The 24775-nt window shown below is 40.5% G+C and overlaps 1 protein-coding gene across 6 annotated transcripts in view; it reads right to left on the reverse strand.

Annotated features, from left to right (window-relative positions):
- Positions 1 to 24775, reverse strand: part of ARPP21 (cAMP regulated phosphoprotein 21) — a 266271-nt gene that overhangs the window by 61522 nt on the left and 179974 nt on the right. For all 6 annotated transcript variants that reach the window (XM_089776566.1, XM_014574051.4, XM_014574047.4 and 3 more), the window contains 5 exons: positions 23557 to 23786; positions 13646 to 13876; positions 8353 to 8522; positions 6360 to 6455; positions 3020 to 3280 (listed from right to left, as the gene is read on the reverse strand). In XM_089776566.1, the coding sequence (XP_089632692.1) occupies positions 3020 to 3280; positions 6360 to 6455; positions 8353 to 8522; positions 13646 to 13876; positions 23557 to 23786 (988 nt within the window). The remainder of the gene's footprint in view (positions 1 to 3019; positions 3281 to 6359; positions 6456 to 8352; positions 8523 to 13645; positions 13877 to 23556; positions 23787 to 24775) is intronic.

The following is a 24775-nucleotide window of genomic DNA, read 5'->3' on the forward strand; positions in this document are numbered from 1 at the left end:
TCCCTATGGTAGCCTATGGACCACTCAGTCCATTCAATATCTACAGTTTGTTACTCATCTTGGGATGCATAAATAGTAGACTCTCAAGTGGGAGCTGAGAGGCTATTTTACCTCTTTATTTGGCAATGCTGGAATTATGATGTTAAGGTCTGGTACTCACAATTCAAGGAGATTTTGATAAACTGGGGAGGGTTCAGAGAAGAGTCACAAAAATGATTAAAGAATTAGAAAACCTGTGTTGTAGTGATGAGCTAAAGTGATTGGGCTCTTTGAGTCTAACAGAGAGAAGGTTAAGGGGTGATGTGATCACAGTCTGTAAGTACCTTCATAGGGAACAAATATTTAATAAAAGGCTCTTCAATCAAGCAGAGAAAGGCACAACTGAACTCAGTGTCTAGAAGCTGAAGCTAGATAAATTCAGACTGGTAATAAGGTGTACATTTGTAATGGAAAGAGCAATTAGCAATTGGAACCATTTACTAAGGGTTGTGATGGATTCTTCATGCTCGGGCCAGACTGGAGTGTCCTTGCAAGTGGTAGGCCCTGTGGAACCAGAGCAGCCCCTTGTCCATGGCACATGAGGAGCTGCTCCAGTCTCCACTGGTTAACCATTCACATCTCTAATTTAAAGGGGCACAACATGGTCAGAACAGGGGAGGATCACACAACCCCTCATTGACTGACTTTTAGTTCCTACTTTGAAGGTTATCTTCACAACTGTGACAGCAAGAGATTTGCATTATTCTTCAAAATGACAGCTTAGCTAGATGAACACAATTAAGCAGGAACTTTAGAGTGCATGATTGAGTGCCTGCATAATACGTGAGGCCTCTCATGGGTATTTATATAAATTAATTCTGACACTATTTAAAATGCATTTTATAGAACATATATTTTAAATTAACACATGGTCAATTAAGTCCTTTGTTTAAACATATATATTGATGAGCATGTACATATTACACTGTATAGCAGTTGTTATGAAATAGGCAACTGATATATAGCATATATTTTTTTGAATACATAGAAACCTTTTTTTGTTTTATTCTATCACTAATTATAACACAGTAGAACTTAACAAAACAAGGAATGGTCTTGCAGCACCTTAGAAACTAAGCAATGTCAGAAGCAAAGTTAAAGCTCTGGTTTCTTGACACAAAATCCTATGACTAATCTAGTGGAAGAAAATGACACCCTCGCTCCCCCACTACTTCACTACCAACCCTAGAAACATTTGGTGAAATATAAAAATATGCAAGATTATAATTCCTCCCCCCTTCCCCGCCACAGTTAGGTAGATACCAGTTGGTAAGTATTATTATACCGATTTCACAGATTTGGAAATTTAAGATCAGAAAGGTTAAGTGACTTGCCAAGGTCTTGCCAACATTTATATTTCACCAAATGTTTCTGCCTTGAGGGCGGGGGGCTGGACTCGATGACCTCTCGAGGTCCCTTCCAGTCCTATGATTCTATGATTCTAAGGTACTACAGAAGAATGACATGGTCCATTGAGAAAAAGAATGTGTTCTAATACTAATTCTAACATTTACCCATTGCAATATCAGTGAAACATCACTTAGCTTCTCCAAGCCTGAGTTTGTAAAACAAAGCTGGCTCATGCTTATCTAGTTCACTTGAAGCATTCGGAGATATTTGATAAAATAATACTTGAAAATGTTATGAAACAAATAGTATTAAGAAAAGTTGTGACAGATGTGGGAACAGAATCCAGGACAGCTTGTAAGATTCTAGCTTTCTGCATATTCACGTAGATAATATAGTTTGGATGGTGGAAAAAAAAAGGGACATTATGACTTCTTTTGTAATTTACATGTGTAAACTTTTTTATATTTGGCACATAGTTACACTGTGAAAAAAAATTCTTGTAACATTTCATGCAATAATAAAAAATTCATAACACTGCCCTTTTGTAATTTTTTTGCAAATTTGAAAAATAGGCAAATTCCATGTCAAAAGAGTGAGTTTGTGATGAATATTTGAGTGCTTTTCAATGTTTTGCAAGCTCTTTATTTAGGAAATTATATATATGGCGAAAATATCTGTATAATATTTTGACTCAAACATCAAGTGCCACTGTATCTTACATGGTATGAAAAGCCCTTACTATTCTATTCTTCTGTTCTAATAATTAGTAAAATAAGGAGGCATTAACCTCCCACTGCTGTTAACAATAGCTTTATAGTCCAAATTCTTTGTTATTACGACAGTGCAGAGAAATACTAATAACTGCAGTTGTATTATCAATAAGAAGTAATGAACAAAAATAACACCAGGGTAAAATCATTCTTTGTCAGTGTGTTTAGTGGGATTTTTTTTAAACAAGTATTTTTTCTAGAGGATAAAAAACCTCTCCCCATTAATGATATTTTAGCATTTAAAGCTGCATGTTAAATGCAGTTTTCTGTAAGTTGGAATTTTTACTTTTTAAAATATATACCTTGAAAATGGGCCAGAAAATCATCCATTCATTTTACTTCTTGACAGTAATCACTTTCTGTCTTGTGCAAGGATACCCGGGAGACATCCATGGATATTTGGTGGCGAACAGTAAAACATAATCAGTCTCCAGGAAGACAGTAAAAATTACTGATTTGTGGTGTCTAACATGTTCAAGTCAATTAAATATGATGAATGGCTACTTCTGCTAGCATGCATGTGGCTCACAGGAGAAAAGGGACACAATGTTTGTTCACCCTCCTCCTTCATATTCATGTACAGAGGCATCCTGGAGCACAGATGAATGCTCAGAAAATGATGGTGGGGGAAGGGAAGAGTTGTTGAAATCAATGAAACAACAGAAATGATGGTAACTTCCCACTGCCAAAATTAATCTGCTGCACTGTAGCTGCGAATTCCTTGAAAAGATATTCCCCGGTTACCCTCCCATCCCAGTCTATGCTGTATGTTCCCTTTACGGTGCTATACAGAAGTTTGTAGCTGTGTGCTAAAATGCATCACAAAAATTAAAATTATAACAAATAAAAATTCTACTTACCTGAGCAGGTGATGGTTGCTGCACATAGCCCTGGGGTGGTGGTGGAGGCTGTAGTACTTGTTGGGATACTGGTGGACCTGAACCCGTAAAACTTCCTGGAGGAAGCTGCTGACTTGGAGATGCCATGACATAACCAGTCTGCTGGCCAGAGGGCTGTATGATGGGTGATGGGTAGACAGGACCAGAAGGCGACTCAGGATTGTCTCCCGATGACTGACGACTTAAGCTCATCTGGCTAAATTGTGTTGTCATGTCATCTCGCTGTGGGCAAAAGTCAGTTGAAAATGGTCAACCCGGGTTTTTTTTTGGTAGTAGATATATGCGAAAATAGAAAAAGTCAGGTTCTAAGAACAGCACGAGAAGCAGGTGAAAATAAACTCAGGGTAACCAACAAAAATAAATAGCAAATAAAAATAAAACATTGAAAATTGCTAGAAAAATGCTTCTAGACTTTAAGGTATATAAAGCAATAGCAAATTCTCATTGGTTGGGATTTTTTGACCCTACCCATATTTTTAAAGAGTAGTGGACGCTACAGCTTTCAAAGGGACACTAGCACTGCTTTTCAAGATGGGTCCCGCCCACCCCCCCCCCCCCAATTCTGCAAACACAGAATTCCTTAACCAAGGATACTATGATGACTACAGTTGTGATTCTATAAGGATCCCAAGGGAAATTCGATGTGATTGGGGCATCCTTGTTTTCTATGACTATCTCAGCCCATGCATCTTAACACATTATTAGGCAAAAATACATAAACTGGAGATTGAACAGTTTGCAGCTCTCAACTGCTAGTTAAAGACTTTTTAAGTCATTGGTATTAATAAACACGTAATAAAGTCCTGTCTTAGGGCCACCATCAAGACAGGGCAGGGACCAACATACCTAGTGGGCATATAAGGTGAAATCCTGGCCCCAATTAAGCCAATGGCAAAGCTTTGCTTGTGTTCAGTGGAGTCAGATTACACCCTTAAAGTGCATAATGATGTAAAAATAACAACAGGCCCTAACCTTACAGAAGGATCCATGTAAGCAGAGCTCTATGCCTGGACAGAATTCTGTTGCCTTCAATAGGACTCTATGAGGATTTAAGGTGAGATTCTAAAAGGGTATTTAGAGGCCTAAGGCCCACCGACATTTAAAAATCTGGCCCCAGATAGCTTTGCCTATATATAAGTCCAATTGTCTTAATATTTACTTGAATTCTGAAAGGAAACAGCCTGAAGAAAGATTTGTTCCATTGAGAAACAAGAATACACTATCAGTGCTTTGTACATAAGCATGCAGACTACGTTCCCCAATTGCTTGCTTGTGCCCTGTTAATGAAGGGGGGGAAACACTGTAAAGATTTTTTCCTCAAATATTCTCATGAATTTGTAAATGAATTTGCTTGGATTGGGTTCGTATCCTTACCATGATCATGTTCCAATAATCTGCTATCATAATGCTATTATTGGTAAGGCTTTTGAAAAGGAAGTGTGGATTTTTTAAATGAATACAACAGAATATTTGTTTGAAAGTTAAATTTCAAATTCACAGTCACATGTAGAAATCTCATTTAAGTCTTACACTAGAAAGAAATATCATGGGTCATTTTCTCAAAACGGTTAGCCAGGATCTGGTCACGCATGCCTAAAACCAGGCTCCTGCACCCATACTTAGATATCTGAGTTAGTTGACTGAATTTCACAAATGCTGACCATCCATATCTTCCATTGATTGGATGGCAAATAGTTTAAAACAATTTTTTAAACAATTTTTTTTAAATATGACAATTCACAAGGAGAAAAATGAGGAATTAGCTATTATTAATCTACTTCTACCCATTTTATGAACGAGACACCATGAGGTTGATGGCCCCATACGTGTCATTGGTGCTAGCATCTGCTGTGCATAAGAACAATTTTTTCTACAGGGTTTTCAGTGCATGTGGATGTGTAGAATAGGTTGTTACTCAGCTTTTAAAGGTAGAGCTTTTCTGCTATGAATTAGAAGTATTATTTTGGCACCAAAGGCCTAGTCCATTTTGTTTCCCTCTTTTAGCACGACCAAGTAAGTGATATCTCTAGCTTGGTGATATGAGCCACAAATAAGAAAGAAAGAGAAAAAAATAATCCTCTACTGCCCATTAAAATGTCAGCTTCATTCTAGAGTAGAATAATTTTAATCTTGTAAGCATCATGCCAGATTCAGATTCCAGAGGCATACTCTTTTTTTCCCTCCATGTCCGTGTGCTTTTTCATGGTGCACCATATAGCACATGCCTCAAGAGCTGCAGCTCTTTCACAAATATTCTGTTATCCAAGTGCTCAGTATGATCATGGATTAAGCCACCAAATGCAGTTAAAGTACAGGCAGTCCCCAGGTTACGTACAAGATAGGGACTGTAGGTTTGTTCTTAAATTGAATCTGTATGTAAGTCGGAACTGGCGTCCAGATTCAGCCGCTGCTGAAACTGATCAGTTTCAACAGCGGCTGAATCTGGACGCCAGTTCTGACTTACATACAGATTCAACTTAAGAACCCCAGGCATCCCCAAGTCAGCTGCTGCTGAAACTGATCAGCGGCTGATTCCAGGAAGCCCGGGGCAGGGGCTTCCTGTAGTCAGCCACTGGTCAGTTTCAGCAGCGGCTGACTTGGGGACGCCTGGGGCAGAGCAGCTGGGGTGCTGCTGGGTTGGTCCAGTAGCGCCCAGAGCGGCGCTACGGGACCAACCGGCAGCGCCCCAGCTGCTGTTCCACAGGCGTCCGGAGCAAAGCCGCAGAGCACGGGGGCAGCGGGACAGCCCAGACGCGCCGTGGCTGTCCTGCTGCCCTCGGGCTCCGCGGCTTTGCTCTGCTTTGCTCCCCGTCCCCCTGGTCTGCAGACCAGGGGGACGGGAAGCAAAGCAGAGCAAAGCAGAGCAAAGCCGCGGAAGCACGCGAGCAGCTGACAGCCCAGATGCGTCTGGGCTGTCCACTGCCCACATGTTCCGCCGCTTTGCTTCCTCTCCCTGGTCTGCTGGAGACCAGGGAGAGGAAGGGCCCCGTTCGTAACTGCGGATCCGACATAAGTCGGATCCGCGTAACTCGGGGACTGCCTGTACAATGGTTTCTATAGATTCCTAATTAAATACATCACACAAGTCTTTAAATACATCACACTGCATCCATAGGAGGTTTTCCTCCAGATTTTGAGGATATAAAATGTTAAATTATTCTGGAAGTGTTGAGTAAAAGAGAGATTTGCAAAAACCTTAACAGGAGATGCCCTACATTCCTATACACTGCTGCCAGCCATACACATGCTCACCTCAGACACATCAACAATCACCACAAAAATAAATAAAAATCTGTATTACCACAGGAAACTGCTGCGTTGGAGAGACTGGCAGGAGATGCTGGGGTGGATAAGAAACCGCTGGATATTGGACTGACTGGGAAGATGGCTGCAAAGCCTGCACAGGTTACAAAATAACATGAGACAAGAAATACAACCCTCCAAGACATAGATAATAGCAAAATACTGTTATTGCTAACTAAAGCTCCAGCAATGAAGGTGAGCCACCGTCAGGTAAAGATAATAGATCAATTACTGTGACTTTAAACTTGCATTTTGGTCCCTCCATTATGTGATTCTTTGTTACTGTGTTCCGTTGACTAAAAGCCTTTCAAGTTCATGAGATGATTACAAAGTAACCATGATTTTGTTCAAGTATTAATGTGCTACAATGTTGAAGCCAAGTTCTGCGCATAACTTATAGAAGGAAAGCACTGCATAAGCACAAATAGGAATTTTTCTCTTAGGGTGTATCTAGACTACAGGGTTTTTTCGAAAAAACTTCACCTGTGTCTAGACTGCAGCCACGTTCTTTTGAAAGTAAATTGAAAGAACATGGCAGTTTTTTCAATAACGGTAAACCTCATTTTACGAAGAATTACGCCTCTTTTGAAAATAGGCGCAATTGAATGCAAACTGTGCTTTTTCGAAAAATCTGCTTGAGAGGCTTGTAGTCTAGATGCAGCCTTAATGACTGATTTAAAACCCAGAGTGATTCACAAGTTGAAAACCAATGACTATAAAGCTATTGTGTACGCAGTGGCTGAAAAACAACAACAAACCTGAGATTATTAAATTACTTTGGAGGAAATATTTAGGTAAAATGAATGAGTTTTAGCATTCCTCTCATTTTAGTCTCTCATTTTCATGTGTCCTACACAAGGTTAGTTCTATTCTGCCTTTTCTACAAAGGTGGAATTTTGGGAGACCAAAGGGGGGGGGGGCAGCAGTCATGTGCTCCAGAAAGCAGCTTGTTTTTCATCCCGTTCCCTGGATGCTAAGGGAGTGAGGGTAAAGTACTTGCATTCTGTGCATGCCTCTCACATGTGGCTGGTGAGCTCCCTTCCGGTGTGAGAGGCATGCACAGAATGCAAGTACTTTTCCCTCACTCCCTTAGCATCTGTGGAACAGGATGAAAAGCAAGCCACATCCTGGAGTACACAGCTGCTGCCCCTCTTCCCCCAACTTCCTGAAATTCTGCCCTTGCTTTTCTGTTATAAATTACTGAGAAGAGCTTAATCTTAAATCTCAATGAATACATTCTTTGTCATGTAAAAAGTCCCCTTTTACTATGAGAAAGGCTGATTACAGAGAGAGGGCTCAATTTGTGCCAATATATTATTTACACTGACTGTAATGATTAAGGCTTCCAGCACTATTATTAATAGGTTTCAATGTTGTCCTCAGTCAGATAGAAGTTATATCAAACTAACTGGGTCCAGTATTGGGCCTTTAAGGACTTTTCTTTTGTCCCACATTTGAACCTCAGCAGACTGAGAAGTAGAGAATAAAAATGTGGTAATTAAACACTCAGCAGAGCAAAATTAGGGGACCATATTAATAGTATTATTATTACATCATTTTCAGTATGTGTACACACACACACACCATAAACAAACTGTGAAAAGTAACTAATCTGAAGTTAGAAACAGTTAACAATATAAGCTGTGAGTATTACAAGGTACTCTGCAAAAGATCAAGGCCTTTACAAAATTACATATTGCACCTGTCTAAGAAAGAATAATTAGGGCTTTTAGTCACATTTCAATGTTTTCAAATGAAATCTAGAGATTTTTCAGACATACACCACCTCGTTTAATAATCATTTTCAAAATTACAATCTTTCTAGTCATTCTATCCACCCTGAAAATATTTGATAGCTTTTCTCTTGATAGTTATTTAAAAAAAAAAAGCCATTCTGACATTTTGTCTAGTTGCTTTTTTGAGATTATAGCTGCTCTATGGGGAAAGTGAACACACCCAATCACCCCAGCCTTGATGAAAGCTTGCCATACCTGTGTAACAAGGTGACCTGCAATTTGCTGCTGGGGTTGCTGAACTTGCTGCTGCTGTTGGGATGAAGGCTGTTGCTGAGATTGTCCCACGAGCTGGCTCCTAATTGGCTGCTGGCCACTGGGAGGGTTGTATATTGCAGGTGTACCATCAGGATTTACAAATGGTTGGCCTGAAACAACATATGCTTAATTTGCTGAATACTTTCCTGAACACAGCATCCACTAAAAGAAACTAGACAGGCACATAGTTAGAGGCAGCTCTCTTGTTTTACTAATTGATCTTCAGCAGTAAAGTGCTCCTAGCTCACAATGCCTCCAGCTAAAGCAGCTGCTATCTGTTTTTTTGCTGCTGAGCCTGTTAGCACCTGTCAGTTAATAGCGCTTTAAGGTGTAACTCACCATTTTTCTTCTACCAGAAAGATTTAATGCACCTCTGTACACAGGATCCCTGCCTGAGTGGTACTTCTGACTACATGTTTGTACCTCAGTCAATATCCATACCCTTCTGCATGCAACAAGAGAATGACAACCCCAGTGGAAAGATTAGAGAGACTCCTACTGAATTCTGATCACAAAGACATTTCAGGTTTGTTCTCAGGCCACTACTAAAGATTCTTAAATACAGGAGCATACACAGACATTGAGGTGAGACCGAAAAATACATCAGCATCTGTATACACCAGAGTAGAGCACAAAATGGGACTAGACTGGTAAATTATAGATCTGCAGTGCAGCGTGCAATTACATAACTGATTGAAAGTAGAGGTGTGCATGCACTCTACAGCATTGCATGACATAAAGGAAGCTTAATTCTTAACCCCTTCATATCTGCCAGGATGCACTTATGTTTCAGTAGCCTTCCCTCCTCTCCCTCCTGCCCCCTATGCACAGATGAGAGGAAGGTTATATTGACTATGCAAAGTATGTCCAGATGTTTTGGTTAGAAACTGAAAGAAAGAAATTAATGCTGAAATTTCACCCTAGAACTAACATTGGGAATAGAGAATATTCAGGCCCAATTTGGTCTTTATGGGTACGTCTAGACTACAGGCTTTTGTCGACAAAGGCTTTGTCGACAGATATTGTCGACAAAGTTTCAGTCGACAAAGAGTGTCTATAAAGCAAGCTGCTTTGTCGACGCAAGAGTGTAGACGCAAAGGACCGTGTAGATGCAATAACACCTTCTGTCAACAGAACTCTGTTGACAAAAGGCGTTATTCCTCATAGAATGAGGTTTACTGCCATCGACAAAACTGCCGAGTTCTGTCAACATTATGTCGACAGAACTCGGTGGTAGTGTAGACACAGGTATAGTTTTGTCGACAAAACCCTGTAGTCTACACAAACCCTATGTAAACGGAAAGCAAACCATAAAATTATGTTTAATGTATTGTAGTTCAAATAGGGAAAAAATCCCTGCTAATTGAAGGTAGTTTCACAGGCCAGAAATAAGGCACTAAACTTTTGAGAACAATATTCTAAGTGACCGTAGGAGACCATTCTACAAATCCACAAGCAAAAGCCCTAAAAAAGTCTTTGAATGCAGGGGCCAAAATTTTCCCCTCGTTTATAATGAAGATTGGACTTCATTCAACGTAAGCATATTGCTGAATTAGTTGGAAGTTTTCTGTTTGCAGAAAGTCTTTTTGCCTTTTGCTTTTTATTTTCAATTTGGGGGAGAGAAAAAGCAGGAAACAACATTGTAAATAGCAAGGGCAATAAGACAGTTGTATTCCCATAAACACTTGGATTCTTGTGTGTGAAAATGTAGCGCAATTTCAGTTTTTTGCCCCTTTCTTTTTAAAATTTCAGGTAGGTAACTGAGATTTCGGAGGGAGAGAAAATGCAGGTAAACTGCATGGATTACAGACCGGTACCGGGCCTCGGGAAAAAAATACCGGGCCTCAGCATGGCTGCCAGGATGTTCCGGGCTCCCGGACTGCCCCTTCAGCGCTGGGTTCCTCAAGCCCTCAGCCAGGCTGGGCAGATGCAGCCATATGTTTCAGGCTCACAGCAGAGGCATAGTGAGGGTTACCAGGTGAGCTCTTATTGCTGGCTGTGGAGGGGGGAGGAGGGGTTGGATATGGGCCACAGGGAAGCAGGGTCAGGGCAGTGGAGGTGCCCAGTGGAGATAGGGAGGGAACTGGCCGGCAGAAGCAGGGCTGGCCAGGGGAGATCACACGAGTGGGAACCGGCTGGCGGGGGCAGTGAAGCTGGCTGGGGGAGATCACATGGCAGGGCTGGCGGGGAAGGTGGGCAGTGGGGCTGGCCAGGGGAGATCACGGGGGTGGGAACCGGCTTGAGGGGGCAGTGAGGCTGGCTGGGGCAGTGAGTCTGGCTGGGGCAGACCGCAGGGCTGGCTGGGGAACTGGTTGGCGGAAGCAGGGCTAGCGGGGAGGGTGGGCAGTGGGGCTGGCCAGAGGATCTCGCAGTGGGGAGGGGGAGAACCGGCTGGCAGAAGCAGGGCTGGCTGGGGGGGGGGGCAGGAGCAGTGGGGCTGGGCCAGGGGAGATCGCGGGAAACCAGCTCGTGGGAGCAGCAGGGCTTGCCAGGAGAGATCAGGAGAGAATCGGCTGGCAGAGACAGCCGGGCTGGCCTGGGTGGGAGGGGAAGAATCAGCCAGCGGTGAGCAGGACAGTTCAGGGAGCACGCAAATTCTGAATAAAAATGTAAAAGCAGTGCCTTTTAAATATCCCCACTGCTGACAGTGAGTTTTAAAGGCACTACAGTGTGTCAGAATGGAGAGAACCTGGTGCATTCACCATCCGGAATGAGAATATGGATAAAAAATTCCAAAGATGGTGTCAGCTTTCTGAAAATAAATGAGCCCCTTTTCAATATATGATGTGGTGGTGCAGGGTTTTATTGGATTACAGTCCATTTTTCCAATCCATATTCCCTTAACTTGCTGGTAAGAATATTGTGGGTGGCCGTATCAAAAGCTTTGCTAAAGCTGGCTCTGGGGGCTTTGGGAGGACCAAAAACACCATATTTGCATATTCGTAATTTGCTTAATGAATATGCAAATATGCAAATGAATGTTACCAGTCCTCCGAAAGCTCATGAATGGATTTACTGGTCCCCGTGTCAAAAAGTTTGGGAACCCCTGAACTATAGAGTTTCTCACCTGAACATTACAAGACTCCCATGACTCCTGACTGAAGCAAGGCTGTTCTACATTAGGTACTTTTCTTTCACTGCCCAGCCAGTCTCTCCTAATCACACATCAATATCCAATTCTTTCCACAACCTGCTCAAGCTGTTCAAAATCCATTTATGTTTCTTACGTCCAAGTTCTGGCACACTCGGCCAGACTGAGGAGCTAATCATCTTTCAGGGAAATGTAGCCTGACTGCTCCAGGTTGCATGCTCGCCATGTGTTTCACTCAGAATGGAAAGGGACACTGACTAAACTGCTTGAAAAAGAAGAAGAAGGGCATGGAGAGCAGCAAGAGAACACTTTTGACCCCAACCATGCAGCTTGATCCCCCCAAAAGGCAGAGGGCAGGCCACAGAGAGTCATTTCATGCCTCCTCAGCCCAAGTCTATATCCACCTCATGAAATGGAAGGGAAGACATTTCCAAACACTGAAGAATTAATTATTCCTTTATCCTAGAGAGCAAGGGATGATGGAGAAGTCAAAGCGTAAAGGAACAAAACAGAAACAAAATGTTTTAAATTGTTGAAGGGATGATGCCAAAACGGGTGGCAGGAGAAGTCACAAGGAAGATGAAAATGAACTGATATAATGAATGGAGTGGAGTGTAGGGAAAGCAAAGGTGATATTGCTGCATACAAAAACCTTTCACAAAAAAAAAAATCAGCAAACTTCTTGGGCATGAAGTGAAGAAAAAGAGCTGGAGGAAAGACGGAATACATAAGAGAGAGAATGATCATTGCTGACATCATAGAAGGTGTTGAGAAATATCTTGTAAAGTTTACAGGTTCTATTGAGAATAATCAGACTGGAGACACCAATAAGAAGTTATTAAATGAATCCCATGATAGAAATATGAACTGAACATATTTATCTGCATGTAACAAATGCTGAACTGTCTTGATGAGCCTCACATGTGATTAACTTCTAAAGTTATTATGGGAAGCTTGGTTTAATGTGATTTTTCAAGATAATGGTTTTATTAAACTTCTCAGCTCTCAGTTTCTTCTCATTATCCTGACTAAGAAAATATTTCCAGTGCTGAGGAAGAAGATTTCTGGGTTAATGTTGATTTTTATTTAACATAAAGAGAGAGATAATAAACACAACAAATTACATTCCTGAACTAAAAGCTCTTTAATGCTCTTCCAAGACCTTTTGAAAACAGGCATCAGTTCCCAGTATAGTGGGAAATGGTAATGCTTTGTTTGCTTTTTTAAATATTCTCTAACTAATAGAACTCAGCTAAAGGAGACACAATGTATGCAATGCAGACTGAGAGCCAGAGAACATGTCAATCATGATCGCTGAAATGGACACAAATCACTGAGGCAACTATACAGTCCTCATCTCCCAAACCCTCTCATAATGTTTGCAGATTACTGTGGGGGAATGAGAGCAAGAAATTCCTTAGAATTCATCTCTCAACAACTCAAAAGCACACTCAAATGTTTTGGAGGTTAACAAATAGTTAGATGAACTTTTATGCCCAGTGTTTCATATTTCCTTGTTTGCTTTCATGCTGCTTCATTCCAGTTAGAAGCAGAAGTAGAGATACCAAGATACAAACATGCCTGTATGCATACAACTTTCAGCTTAAATACGCAGACCCTAACTGACCAAATAGCTTGGGTAGGAATACAAACTCTTGGCAGCTAATTCAAACTGAGCCTCCAAATCTTGTTCTTCTGTTATCATGCTAAACTTCTATGGTGTTGGATATTGTATGTTGGTCCTTTCCAAAGTGCCCATACTCAGAGTTCCCGATCCTGGAAGATGCTGAATGCCCTCCATTGGAAGCAGCGGGAAGACAATGGGAACAGAGTACTCAGCACTCTGCAAGATTGGGACCTTAGCTGTTAGTGGAAACCAACGTGGTAAAATTATATTGACATGCTTTTTGTCTTTCTTAGCCATGGTGCAGAGCCTTTGCAAAGCCATCATATATTTGCTCACAGCTGTAAAAACATCCAAACAAATCTGATTTCCAAACCAAAGTAGATATTTCCCCACTAATAAGGCAGTGCTAGCAGCTGCTGCTTTGCAGACTGGTGACATTCTATTTTTGTATGTGATGCTGTTGGCAGTGTTTCCTAAAAAAAAAGCAACGTGAGATGGCAGAATGTCAGACTGACCTGTGTGTGGATTGAGGAGGATACTGCCAGGTGGTATCCCTGCAGCTTCAAGTGGAAGTATGATATAGCTGGTGTTGCTCGGTGCTACCTGGCCATTCATTCCATTCTCTGTATAGGAAACATTGCCTGAAGGGCTGGCTGTCACTCCAGGGACAATGGATGCACTTTGGAGAGGCTGATGTGTTCGTGACAGCGATCCTGAGGAGCCAGCGCTGCTGGAAGACTCTGAACCTGAAAGACAGAATCACAGTTATGAAGGAAGCCAGGCCTTCCATTCAAGCTGTTACTTACATGTAATAAAACATTTTAAAGATGGAAAGTATTTACTATGTAATCAATCCCCTAACTCATCAGACTGCGAAGTCTCCTTATGGTATGTGCTCCAGCAAACTCAATTTTAAGCAGAACTATTGGGATTTAAACCCACCTACACAACCTCCTTTTCCCCCTCCCCTCTGAAAAGTACTTCCCTCTTTCACCAAATAATGAAAAAGAACACAGAATACATGCTATGTGATTTGCTTTACTGTCACATTTATTCATCATACATAAAAGGCATATTCTTCCCAAATGTAAAAAGTTTACAATTCCATAAGCAAAAACACAGCAATTGAATTCCCGGCCTACTAACTGGATAGGTGTATTGTTTTTCCATATTCACTGCTAGATATTTACAATATTAGCAACTTACTTGCTTTTGAACTAATAAAAAGCTTCTAGACAATGCAAATATGGTAAACCACAATCCAGTAATGCTCAAATGGCAATAGTGAAGGTGTTTTAAAATAGTCAAAGTTCTGAATAAAACTATCCAATCATCTCTGATTTTTACTTTGACAATTTTTCCAAAATTTCAATGCAACAAACTCACACAACTCCCTTCACAAATATGTCTGGATCTGCAATTTTGACTTCCAAAGGGAAATAAATAAAGAATGAATTTAGGATTATATTCCATCAGTGTTTTCTTCCTATAATACTTTTACATTGAGGATCATTCATGTGGGATTAGTAACACCTTCTATAGTTTCCCTGAATCATTTTTCACTTTTGTTCTTGTTTGGGTCCATTTCTCTGTTAGCAATTAGATCAGTCCAGATTTTCACTGAAACTGCAGCAATAGTAGCAACATCGTGTAACCCGTCAAACCTTTCTGCAGTAGCTTTTGTAAATACAGGGCATCTCTGTGGAGTCCCCTGTTGTGTAAAATCTGAGTTTTCATCAAGGTCATTTTCATGCTCCTGGAAAGTTTCAACATACATAACTGAAAGCAAACAAAGAAACAACAATCTTTCTGAAGATTCCACCGACTGCCATAGGCCTGCAGGGGCACAAAACCCTCTTTTTTAAATCAGTCAGGCAATCAACCAACAAGTAACCAACAGACTAATGGAAGTTTCAGAAAAATTTCCACAATGTATTTGGAAACTGTACATCTCCAACCAAGAAAGGTTTACATAGTTTGCTGAAAATCTTCACATCAGAAATTTAGAATGTTTACTCCTGAGAAGTTGCTTCATTTTATCATTTTGCCTATAGATGCCCCCTCAGATGATGAATGTGCCATGCAAGAATTCTTCCAACTTGGAGACAATATTCTGCTCATTTCAGTTTTTCAGATGCAAATTCAATAGTAGTAAGCAGGAACATATTTTTTCTCTTAATAGAATATATAGAATTATTAGATTTTTCCCCATATATGACCAGCTACCTTGCATTAATTTCAGTGTTGGTTCTTTCTTTTAGTTCATGTTTTAGTTTTTTGCTCTTTTTTGCTCACTAGCAGTATCTCATAATGGATCTGTAATATAAAAACTGTTTAGAGGCCTCTATCAAGGACAAAGTAAATCAAGAGATTTTTGTATTATGACTAAAACATTTTAAAGTAATGCCAACTGGCCCTGACATGGATTCTTTAAATTGCTCATTTTATGCTACATTGAAGGCAATATGGTTCGTGTAAAAGAAGATTATGAAGTTCAGATCTTTCTCTTTCAGATGTTCTTAAGGCATCATCACAGATTGATCTTTACCATTTTGTGAGTATTGAAGAATAAATAGAGAGTGCTCTTGAATTAAGTTGATACTAAAGAACTGCCATTAAGGCTGGAGACCTAGTTTAAAAGGGAACAAGCACTTATGTCAGTGGTTCTCAAACTTTTTGGCCCACCTGGCTCAATGCAAACTTTTCCATGGGCCATCAGTTGCTAATAGAAACTCACCATTAATTACAGAATTATGCCCCAGCTATTTTACCAGTGCTGCAGCTCAGGAGAATGGTTTAATTTAACCAGTAAAAAAGGAAATCTATTTAATAATTTAATATTAAGTGCTTTACCTTTCTCAAGTTAGTTTATCAAACATTTTTAAAAAAGTAAAATATTAATTTATGTCCAACACAAAAGAATTCATTGTGTTTTTTTATTTATGGCATGGGTGAGGAAACATTTTTGGATTGGCAGCCACAGACCCACAGACAAATCAGCTGGGGACCACACCTGTGAGAAGCAACCCCCCACACAACCCTCACTGTTATGGCACCCAACTGAGATACCTCACTTCCCTGGTGCTCCAGCGACATGGGGTGAGGGGGAGGGACAGGGAGTCTCATGGGCCAGATTTACTCTTCTGGAGTTTTGGGGTTAGTGGATTTTGTGGATCCCCCTCAGGCTCGGGGGTGGTGACAAAAGTGAGGGGTTCAGTGTGCAGGACAGAGCTGCCAGTGAGTGGGATAGGGAAAGGGGACACAGGATTGGGGTGGGAGGTGGGGTGTAAGATCTGGGCAGGAGGTGAGGTGTAGGAGCAGGCTGGAAGTAGGGTGTCTGGCCAGGGGGCAGGTGATAAGAAGAAGGGAAGGTGCAGTCTTGGGTCAGGAGGGAGGGTGTAGAAGCAGGGTGGGGACAGGGTGTCTGGCCAGGAAGCAAGGCATAGGAACAAGCTGGAGGGGAGGTGTCTGGCCAGTGAGAAGGGTACAGGAGCGGATTGTGGCTGTGGGGTCAGGAGCCTGGTAGGGTGCGGACACTTACTTGCTTTTGTGCCCCGCACTACACCCAGGCACCATGTCTCAGGCACAGCCTCCTGCTACTCCTGTTGGCCAGATTCTGGCCAAACGGAGTAACAGGGAAAGCCTCCAGGCAGTTGTACATTGACCCAGAGTTTCCTGGAGAGCTGCTGCTTCTGGATCAGCATTTCCCCTCCCCTCCCCCGAGGCGGATCTGGCGGAGAGAAGGCTCAGGACTCCTCCCCTCCCAGAAGGAAGCCAGTGCTGGTGCTTAAACCTCATGGGGATGTGGGGAGAGGCCAGAGGCTGGAGCACCAGCGCAGGGTTCCTCCTGTGGAGAGGGGGAGGGACAGTAGAAGGGGGGCAAGTGGAGCTCAAGCTGCAGACCACCAGGAAGGCAGCCATGGACCACAAGTGGTCCATAGATAGGGTTGCCAGGTGTCCAGTTTTCACCCGGACAGTCTAGTAATTGCGTCTTCTGTCAGGTAAAAAAAACCAGAAAATACTCGACATGTAAAATGTCCAGTATTTTCTGTTTTTCTCGGACAGAAGGCCACCGGGGACATTTTCCCCTGCTGCATCTGGTGGGGAGTGGTCAACATGTTTGGTCCCCCATTCCTCCCCCCCCCTTTTTTCCTCAACCAATTTTTTTCCCTGCCATGTTCAGGATTTTTTGTGAAAGTATCTGGCAACCCTATCAGTAGACCGCAGTTTAAGCGCCACTGATTTATGATTTCATGACTGCTACATTTCAGTTAGGGTGATGGTATTTAAACTGGCTCACTAGCAGGATCATCAGTGATCTACTCTTCTACATCAATAGGCAGTTTTCATTCATTTGCACAATTGAACTTGAAGAAACAAAAAAAATTTCTGAAACTTTGGAAAAAATTTCTGAAACTCTGGAACCATTCCATATTTTTGCTTAACAACTCTTGAGCATGTTTATATGATTCTTTTGAGTAGTTATCTATTTTGATTATTTCATCACTATTACAACTTATTTCCTACCATTTTGTTCAACTCTAGCCATTCTGTCTCAGTTAAATTCAAACACTTATGTCTGGTAGCATATACAAATCATTTCCCTTTTGCTGTATTGATCAGCAGCTTTTACATGTACTATAGTTAGAATGAAAAAAAAAATCAGCATTCTGAAGACTGGAAAAGAAAGACTTGCTAGCTTTAGATGGAATCATTATCAGATCTGCCCATTTTCCAGAAATTTTGAGATTCTAGCAAACCAGACATTACCTATCCACACGCTCACCTATCACCCTGTCTTTCATAGCCAATAGCCATTGATTCTTTCCATTAGCGGTACCTCTCTTGCTGATTAGTGACTCCACCTTTTTATAATTTCTCCTTTATGCTTTTTGATAGTTCTAAAATGTTTAAGGTTTCATAATAAGAATAACAAGAACCTAGACATTCCCATCCCTTCCTTATTACAATACACTTGTATGAATTATATACTAACTACCCCACAATGATAGTGAAGTTCAAACAGTGATGGTAATGGGGAAGAAACAGGAATAACAACTAGTGGTTTCTTTGTGGCGGGGTGGGGTGGAGGAGAGGGGAGTGGGAGGTCTGAAGAGAAGACCCACAAAACAAGGCTCCCCTCACTTTCCTTGAGTGACTATTTCACGGTCCATTTGATCTTGCTATTTGAACTCCCCTAAATGCTCAACTTAAATTCACCTTTGCTTGGTTGAATCTTTATTCCTAAATTCACCTCTTGGACAAGCCTAATTAAATCTACCTTTTTGTTGTTTACATCCTTCAAAGGTATCTCTATAAACAGTGAAAAATACTCCCTTCCTTACCAGCTGGCCCATATAATTATCCACTCATTGCTTGCCCTAAGGGGCCAATTTCTCAGCAGTGACACACTGTTCATCATTTTTGTAAGTACCATCCTCTTAGATGCCGTTTCACAGCACCAGAAAAGTTGATATGCTAGTTTTAAAATCTGTTCCACCTAGCCATCATTCATCTTTATATTGCTTTTATCACTTTGGTATTCAAGTGCTGCTGCAAAGTGATACCTGTCCACAGCTGGCATTTCTGGAAAGAGGAATGATGTTTTAGCATGGTAGGCTTAGGAGGTACCCACACATTGCATTCTCAAGTTTATTAGGAGAAACATTTTCCACATCATCTTGACTGAATCATAAAGGAGCAGAAAACTGGTTAAAAAACCAGGCCACTCAATCATAATTTACAGGATTCTTTATCTAAAAGATTAATGCTTTTAAATGCCTGCAGTATAGATTGCATTTGCCCCACAGAACCTGAAAAAGAGCACTTAACCTGAACTAAATCTTTGACCCTAGTTATAACAGTAGCTCCAATGAAGTTTGTTGGCACTACTGATTTATTCATATGTAACTGTGCTTAAAATACAGCCAACTGTTTGTAACTTTGCAGGTGAGGGGAGAATAGTTTTCAACCAGTGTTTATCCTGTACTCTTGTAAAAAGGAAAATTTGTACCATAAAGAAGGAAGATAAAGATATATTGTTTGTGTGTTCCTATTAATAGCCAATCTTTACATAAATAATATGTTACGTACGTATAAATATACATAGAATGCATGTTTTTTCTTTTATTATGACAAAAATGATTGTAAACAGCAAGGGAAAAGGTTGTCATCCAACTAATAGCCATATTTTGCTGTCATGAAAGTGATCAGGAGCTGAATATCCATGAGACACACATCCACATGCAAGGATATCCATTTCACCACAAATAGGCATGCTGAAACAAATCTGAAAAAGAGGACTTTTATGTTACCGACATCTAAAACACCTGAAGATGTGGATGTCACAAATTACAGGAATGTGACTTGAGTAATTTGTTGAACTATTATCTCTCCCTCCAACAATTATTAGATGAATAGTTCTAATAATGCAGCTGTCTACATACCTTAATGTGTGGCATATCATAATATATAGGCAACAAGTAACATGATATTTGAACATACAAAGTGTGCTTTTGAATTAAAATGGATTCTTTTAGTAAGCTTCACAAGTACAGTATGCAATAAATAGTAAAAAAAGGAAAGACAGCATAGGATGGATATAGAGCAGCTCATTTCATTCTGAGAGTACAGCATCATAATTTCTCTGCTGACCTTTTGTTTTTTGTAACTGAACACAAAGGTGTGTTCTATGTCCTACATAAGGTGGGACCAGATGGCTGAAGTGATACAGAAAAGACAGAGTAAAAAAAGAGGCCAAAAGGGACCACCAGATCTTGTAGATAGACTCCTATACATCACTAAACATCTCCCAGCCACCTTTTCTCCAAGGCAATAACCAGAAATTAGACCAATAAGGACAGTAATCTATTGTGTTGGCTGGTACCGTATTATTGAATATTTTCCTCAAATTATCTCTGAGCATACACTGGGTTTAATTAAAATTTTGTTCTTTTTCCAAATGACATTATTCGGTTGATAACACCGCTATGGCATCAGGATGATTGTCAGGTGTTTGTAGTCTTGCTTAATGGTTACCAATCCTTTAATCTTTTATCTTTTTAGGTGATGATGAATCATGTGACCTATGGTTGAATGTAAGCTGGTTTCTTGTATATTGTACATAAGTGCAAATGTGTTAACTGCATTATTTGTCTCTAATCTCAATAGAAACCCATAAAAAAAAGCCTTGCATGTCTGCTGAAAGATGGCATTTAGCTGTTACCTCCGGGAGACTTCCGTGCCACAGCACAATGCAGAATAATGTAGAATTCCCTACCTCCCCTGCAGAATTTTTGGCCATTACTAGGACCAGGGGAGCCCAGACTGCAGTGAGCCGTGCACCTAGCTTGGCAGCGCTGAAGGTTGCAAGCTCTTTGATCTTTATTCTCCATGGGAAGGGAGTGAGTCTGGGAGATCCAGCCAGCTCTGGCAAAGGATGAGAAAGGGCAGGGCCACATCACACTATTTCCCCCCGGTTGGACGGTAAAGGCTGAGAGAGGGATGGAGAGAGCTGATGCCTGTGGGCTGCCCCATGGCTAGACTGTGTGCGCGCAAAGTGTCTGGTCTGGAACTGCCCTGTGGCTGAGCTCTGTAGGGAGGTGGGTGCTGGTGTCTGGGGGCTGCACTGCAGCTGGGCTCTGAGGGAGAAGCAGGGTATGGGTGTCTAGGCTCTGGGAGGTGTCTGCAACTGGGCTCTGGTAGGATAGGAGCAGAGCGGTCTAGGCTCTGGAGACCCCACAATGCTCCCACAGGTGCTCCCCAACTGGAAATGGATTGTGTTAGGGGTTTCTTTAACTCTCTACTCTGGGGCAATCTTTTTTGCTGTTGTGTGTATTGTTCACATACTTGGACAAGTATTATGAAATGAATTATCAAAATTGAAACTGGAGTTTATTTTGACAAATAAAAATATGCAGAATTTTAAAATATTGTGTGTAGAATGCTTAATTTTTTGGTGAAAGAATATTGCAGTACTAGTAATATTCTCTATAAATTGCTTACAGAATGCTGAAAATGTCAAGGTGAATATCACAACTTCAGAATGGTAAAAGTAAAGGTTTGACCGGCTAGTCAGTATGTAAATAGTGTATGGAGGCACTGACTGTTTCATGAATCCACATAGTGTCCTCTGGAGGGGAGAGAGCAATATATTAAAGAGTATTTTTCCAGTTTTTTAGAATGGTCAGTCTCAGCTATTATATTGCCATAAAATAACACTTCAGTGATAACATCTGAATCTGTTTCTTTCCCTAGCCCTATTTCCCCTGACACCTCCAGGGTGACTGACAGCTTCACTTTATATCCTAGTTTTGAAAGTGTGAGTCTGTTTTGACATCCAGTATTGCTCTTTTCTTCCCTCCCCTTTTTATGTAGTTTCTTTTCCCTTTCCTGTGGCTTGACAAGCTTTCAAATTGAAACACTTATTTTTTTTTTAAAACCTCAACACCTCCAAAGCAGTTACAATACCTAATCACTTGGCAAAGAACATAGTATTTTAACATTACTATAGTGGTTTTTAATACATTATAAGCACTGTCCTTTGAAAAGTGGGGAGTTAGTGAGTATATAGTGCAGATATATCTGAAATTATTAGAATTCTTAAGGGATTTTGTTTTTGTAAAGTGCATCATTTGATATGATTGATTTCAGCACTATAAAAACAATTTAAATTGTTAAATCTTTTGCAGGTCGCATGCGTCCAAATGCACAAGATTGAATTTCCCTGATTGTTCAAGTGGTTTGTGTCTCTGCAGTGTCTGCTGAGGAGAAATGCAGTCAATAAAAAACTGCACTACAGATTATACTGAGCTGTTATGCCTTTCCATTAACTTATGCATATTGGGCTCAATTCGAATAAAATGCAAAAATCTACTGAAGCCTTGGATCTATGACAATTCTTACCAGCTGAGAATCAGGCTCAAACATATTGTGTGTAGCACTGTTCAATGCACTTATCATTCATACAGACTGAGAATGTGGGGAGTATTTTCAAAGTCATTTAAGTACTACTGAAGTCATATAACTACCATAGATGCTAACTACATGACTATATAAAGCCAGATACAATCTAGACATGCATGACTATATTGGGCCAGATTCTGAGGTCTTAACACAGATTACATTAAATTCTTAATTCAGTGGGATTTCACCTAGATGAGGACAGAGAAAAACTGAACAAAGAGCTCAGGATTTGGCTCATAAAAACAAAAACAAGCAAACAAACAAGCAAACAAGCAAACAAACAAACAAACAAACAAACAACCCTATAGCCTTCACCTACCACAGGCTTTAAAAGACATCGGAAACTAGGACCTTATAAAAGTTTGTTTCAGGCTCCCATTCAGCTTCGTGACCAGCAAGTTATAAAAGAGCTAGTGATGTTTTTTGAAAATGGGCAAGTATGCAGACATGGCCAAAACTCTTTGGTACACTTGGACTTGAAAAATGTTAAAATGTCCAATGCTCAGCTCAGCTTTTTGACAGATCTTCACTGTGCTCCTGAACACAAAGCTTGAAGTGCTGCAAATAATATGGCACAACCTCAGGGGAGATAAATGGTATTTGGCTAACTGAGGTTTGATGAATTGGGGTTAATTAACTTAATGTCTGACAAGTACTTTGAAGCTAAAAAGCACTAAGAGCTAAGTATTGATTATCATTGGGATTGTACTGTATTTATCAAATGACCAAAACTGAGGAAGGAATCTGATGGGCTCATTATTTATTTTACACAATTATACAAAAATATAAAGCACATAAAAGAGTTAAATGGCAGGGTTAGGAGTCATATAGATCAGTGCACCAGGATTCTCCCTTGTATCCATGAACGGTAAACACAAAAACACAAACTGCCATTTCATTTAATTGGAGCTACAATATAAAATGGAAAGACTTCAGAATCCAAAATTTGCATTAGCTTCCTTTACACTGTTTGATTCAACCTTAGCAAGGCAGACTGGCAACTGACTATCTGCAGAAGCTCCGCTGTGAGAGGCAGATGGCCACTTCAGAAGTCTGCGTTTCAGAAAAAGGGACTTTGGATTTTTGAGGGGAGACAAATTTTACATCATTCAATTCTCTGTGCAATAAAAAAAAAGTGATTTGTCAGAAAAAACAATCTTCGCAGCCACCATCATGCAATTGCATACAACATTCAAGAAAAAAAAAAAAAAAAGTGTTGTCATGAAAAACAATGAATACACAAATCCACTTTGCATAAATTTCTCACCCCCAAATATCAGGATTTGTTATTCACATTTTAAAATTAAACACTGTCAACCCAGTTACAATATTCAGACATGCACACATATGGAGCAATAGCGTAAGTACATACTCCACTTGCAATTCTTAATACAGAATGGCTGCAGAGAAACACAATCATACTCATTTTTCTTGGCAGACACAAAAGCACAGTAGTAACTACCTGTTTTAGACAGTTTGCCGGTACTCCTGTTACTTGATGAGCTATCTCCTCTTGTCAAAACAGTTATTCCACCAAAACTTGCTGTCTTTGTTATGGCTGGCTTCAAATTGCGATTGGAACTGTCTGAGTCCGTGCTGCTCCATGGCCTCTGGTGGTCTGTCCATTTCATTTCGTTTTCTGTACTGCTTTGCCGGCTGCCAGATGCCTTCCCTGTGCTATCTCTGTTACCCCTAGAGCACCATCCGAAAAATAAAAATGTTTAAAAAGGAGAAAAACATTGGACAAATTCCGCTCTGTGTCACAATAGTGTAGCACTGGAATAAATCCACTGAAATCAATGGAATTGTAAATCCAGAATCATTCTAATTGAAAATAGAACCTGGCCTAATGCTCACACATATTCAGCATATAACACCTGCCATATCTTTCTTTATATATAACACTTATCACTGTTAATATACTCACACACACACACACACACACATCATCATATGAGTGAGAGAAAGCGAGTGTGCGCTTTTCCAGGTATCACACATCAGAAGAATTACATAGGCATCTGACAAATGTTTTACATTAAAAAAGAACTAGCTTTCTTTGTTGACTCTGAATTGCTGCTGAAAAAATGAAGGTCTTATATCATATTTAGAGATTTAGCAGCTCAATACCAATTGTAAGTAATGTAAATGAAAAAATAAAAAGAAAATTTACAAAAGCTGCAATATATAAACATTTAAACAATACAATCTTTTGGATTCAAACTCTAGGAAAATCTCTTTTCAGTTCTGCAATATTCTGCTCTCTCTGCATGTGCAGAATTCTCATTAACAGCAACAGGATTTCCATATTACTGCGGACTTTAAGACTGCACCATGCAGGTGTGAAAAGATATTGCTCGGTAGGACCTGTATGGAAAAATGGCATACTATAAACACGTTTCTTTTAAAATCCTTCCTGATGCTGTAAGTTGCTGATTATGCTCAGCTTATAACTTCATGGGAACCAAGGTTATTTGCCATGTTGAAGGAAATATTTGGCAACTTATAGGATCTGGATTTTGTTGTCTAAAAAGCGACAGTTCTGGGCTACAGTTTAACCATGGCAGTGAGTGTAGCTGACCACATGCCCTCCTCTCTGGAAAGTTGGAATATAAATAGTAACCAGTGATTAATTTGTGCCAGGGCAAGGATCCACTAGTGACAGGGTATATATCAGCAGTAAC

Source organism: Pelodiscus sinensis, chromosome 2, assembly GCF_052426305.1.
Source record: "Pelodiscus sinensis isolate ZL-2025 chromosome 2, ASM5242630v1, whole genome shotgun sequence".
Classification (NCBI taxonomy): Eukaryota; Metazoa; Chordata; order Testudines; family Trionychidae; genus Pelodiscus; species Pelodiscus sinensis.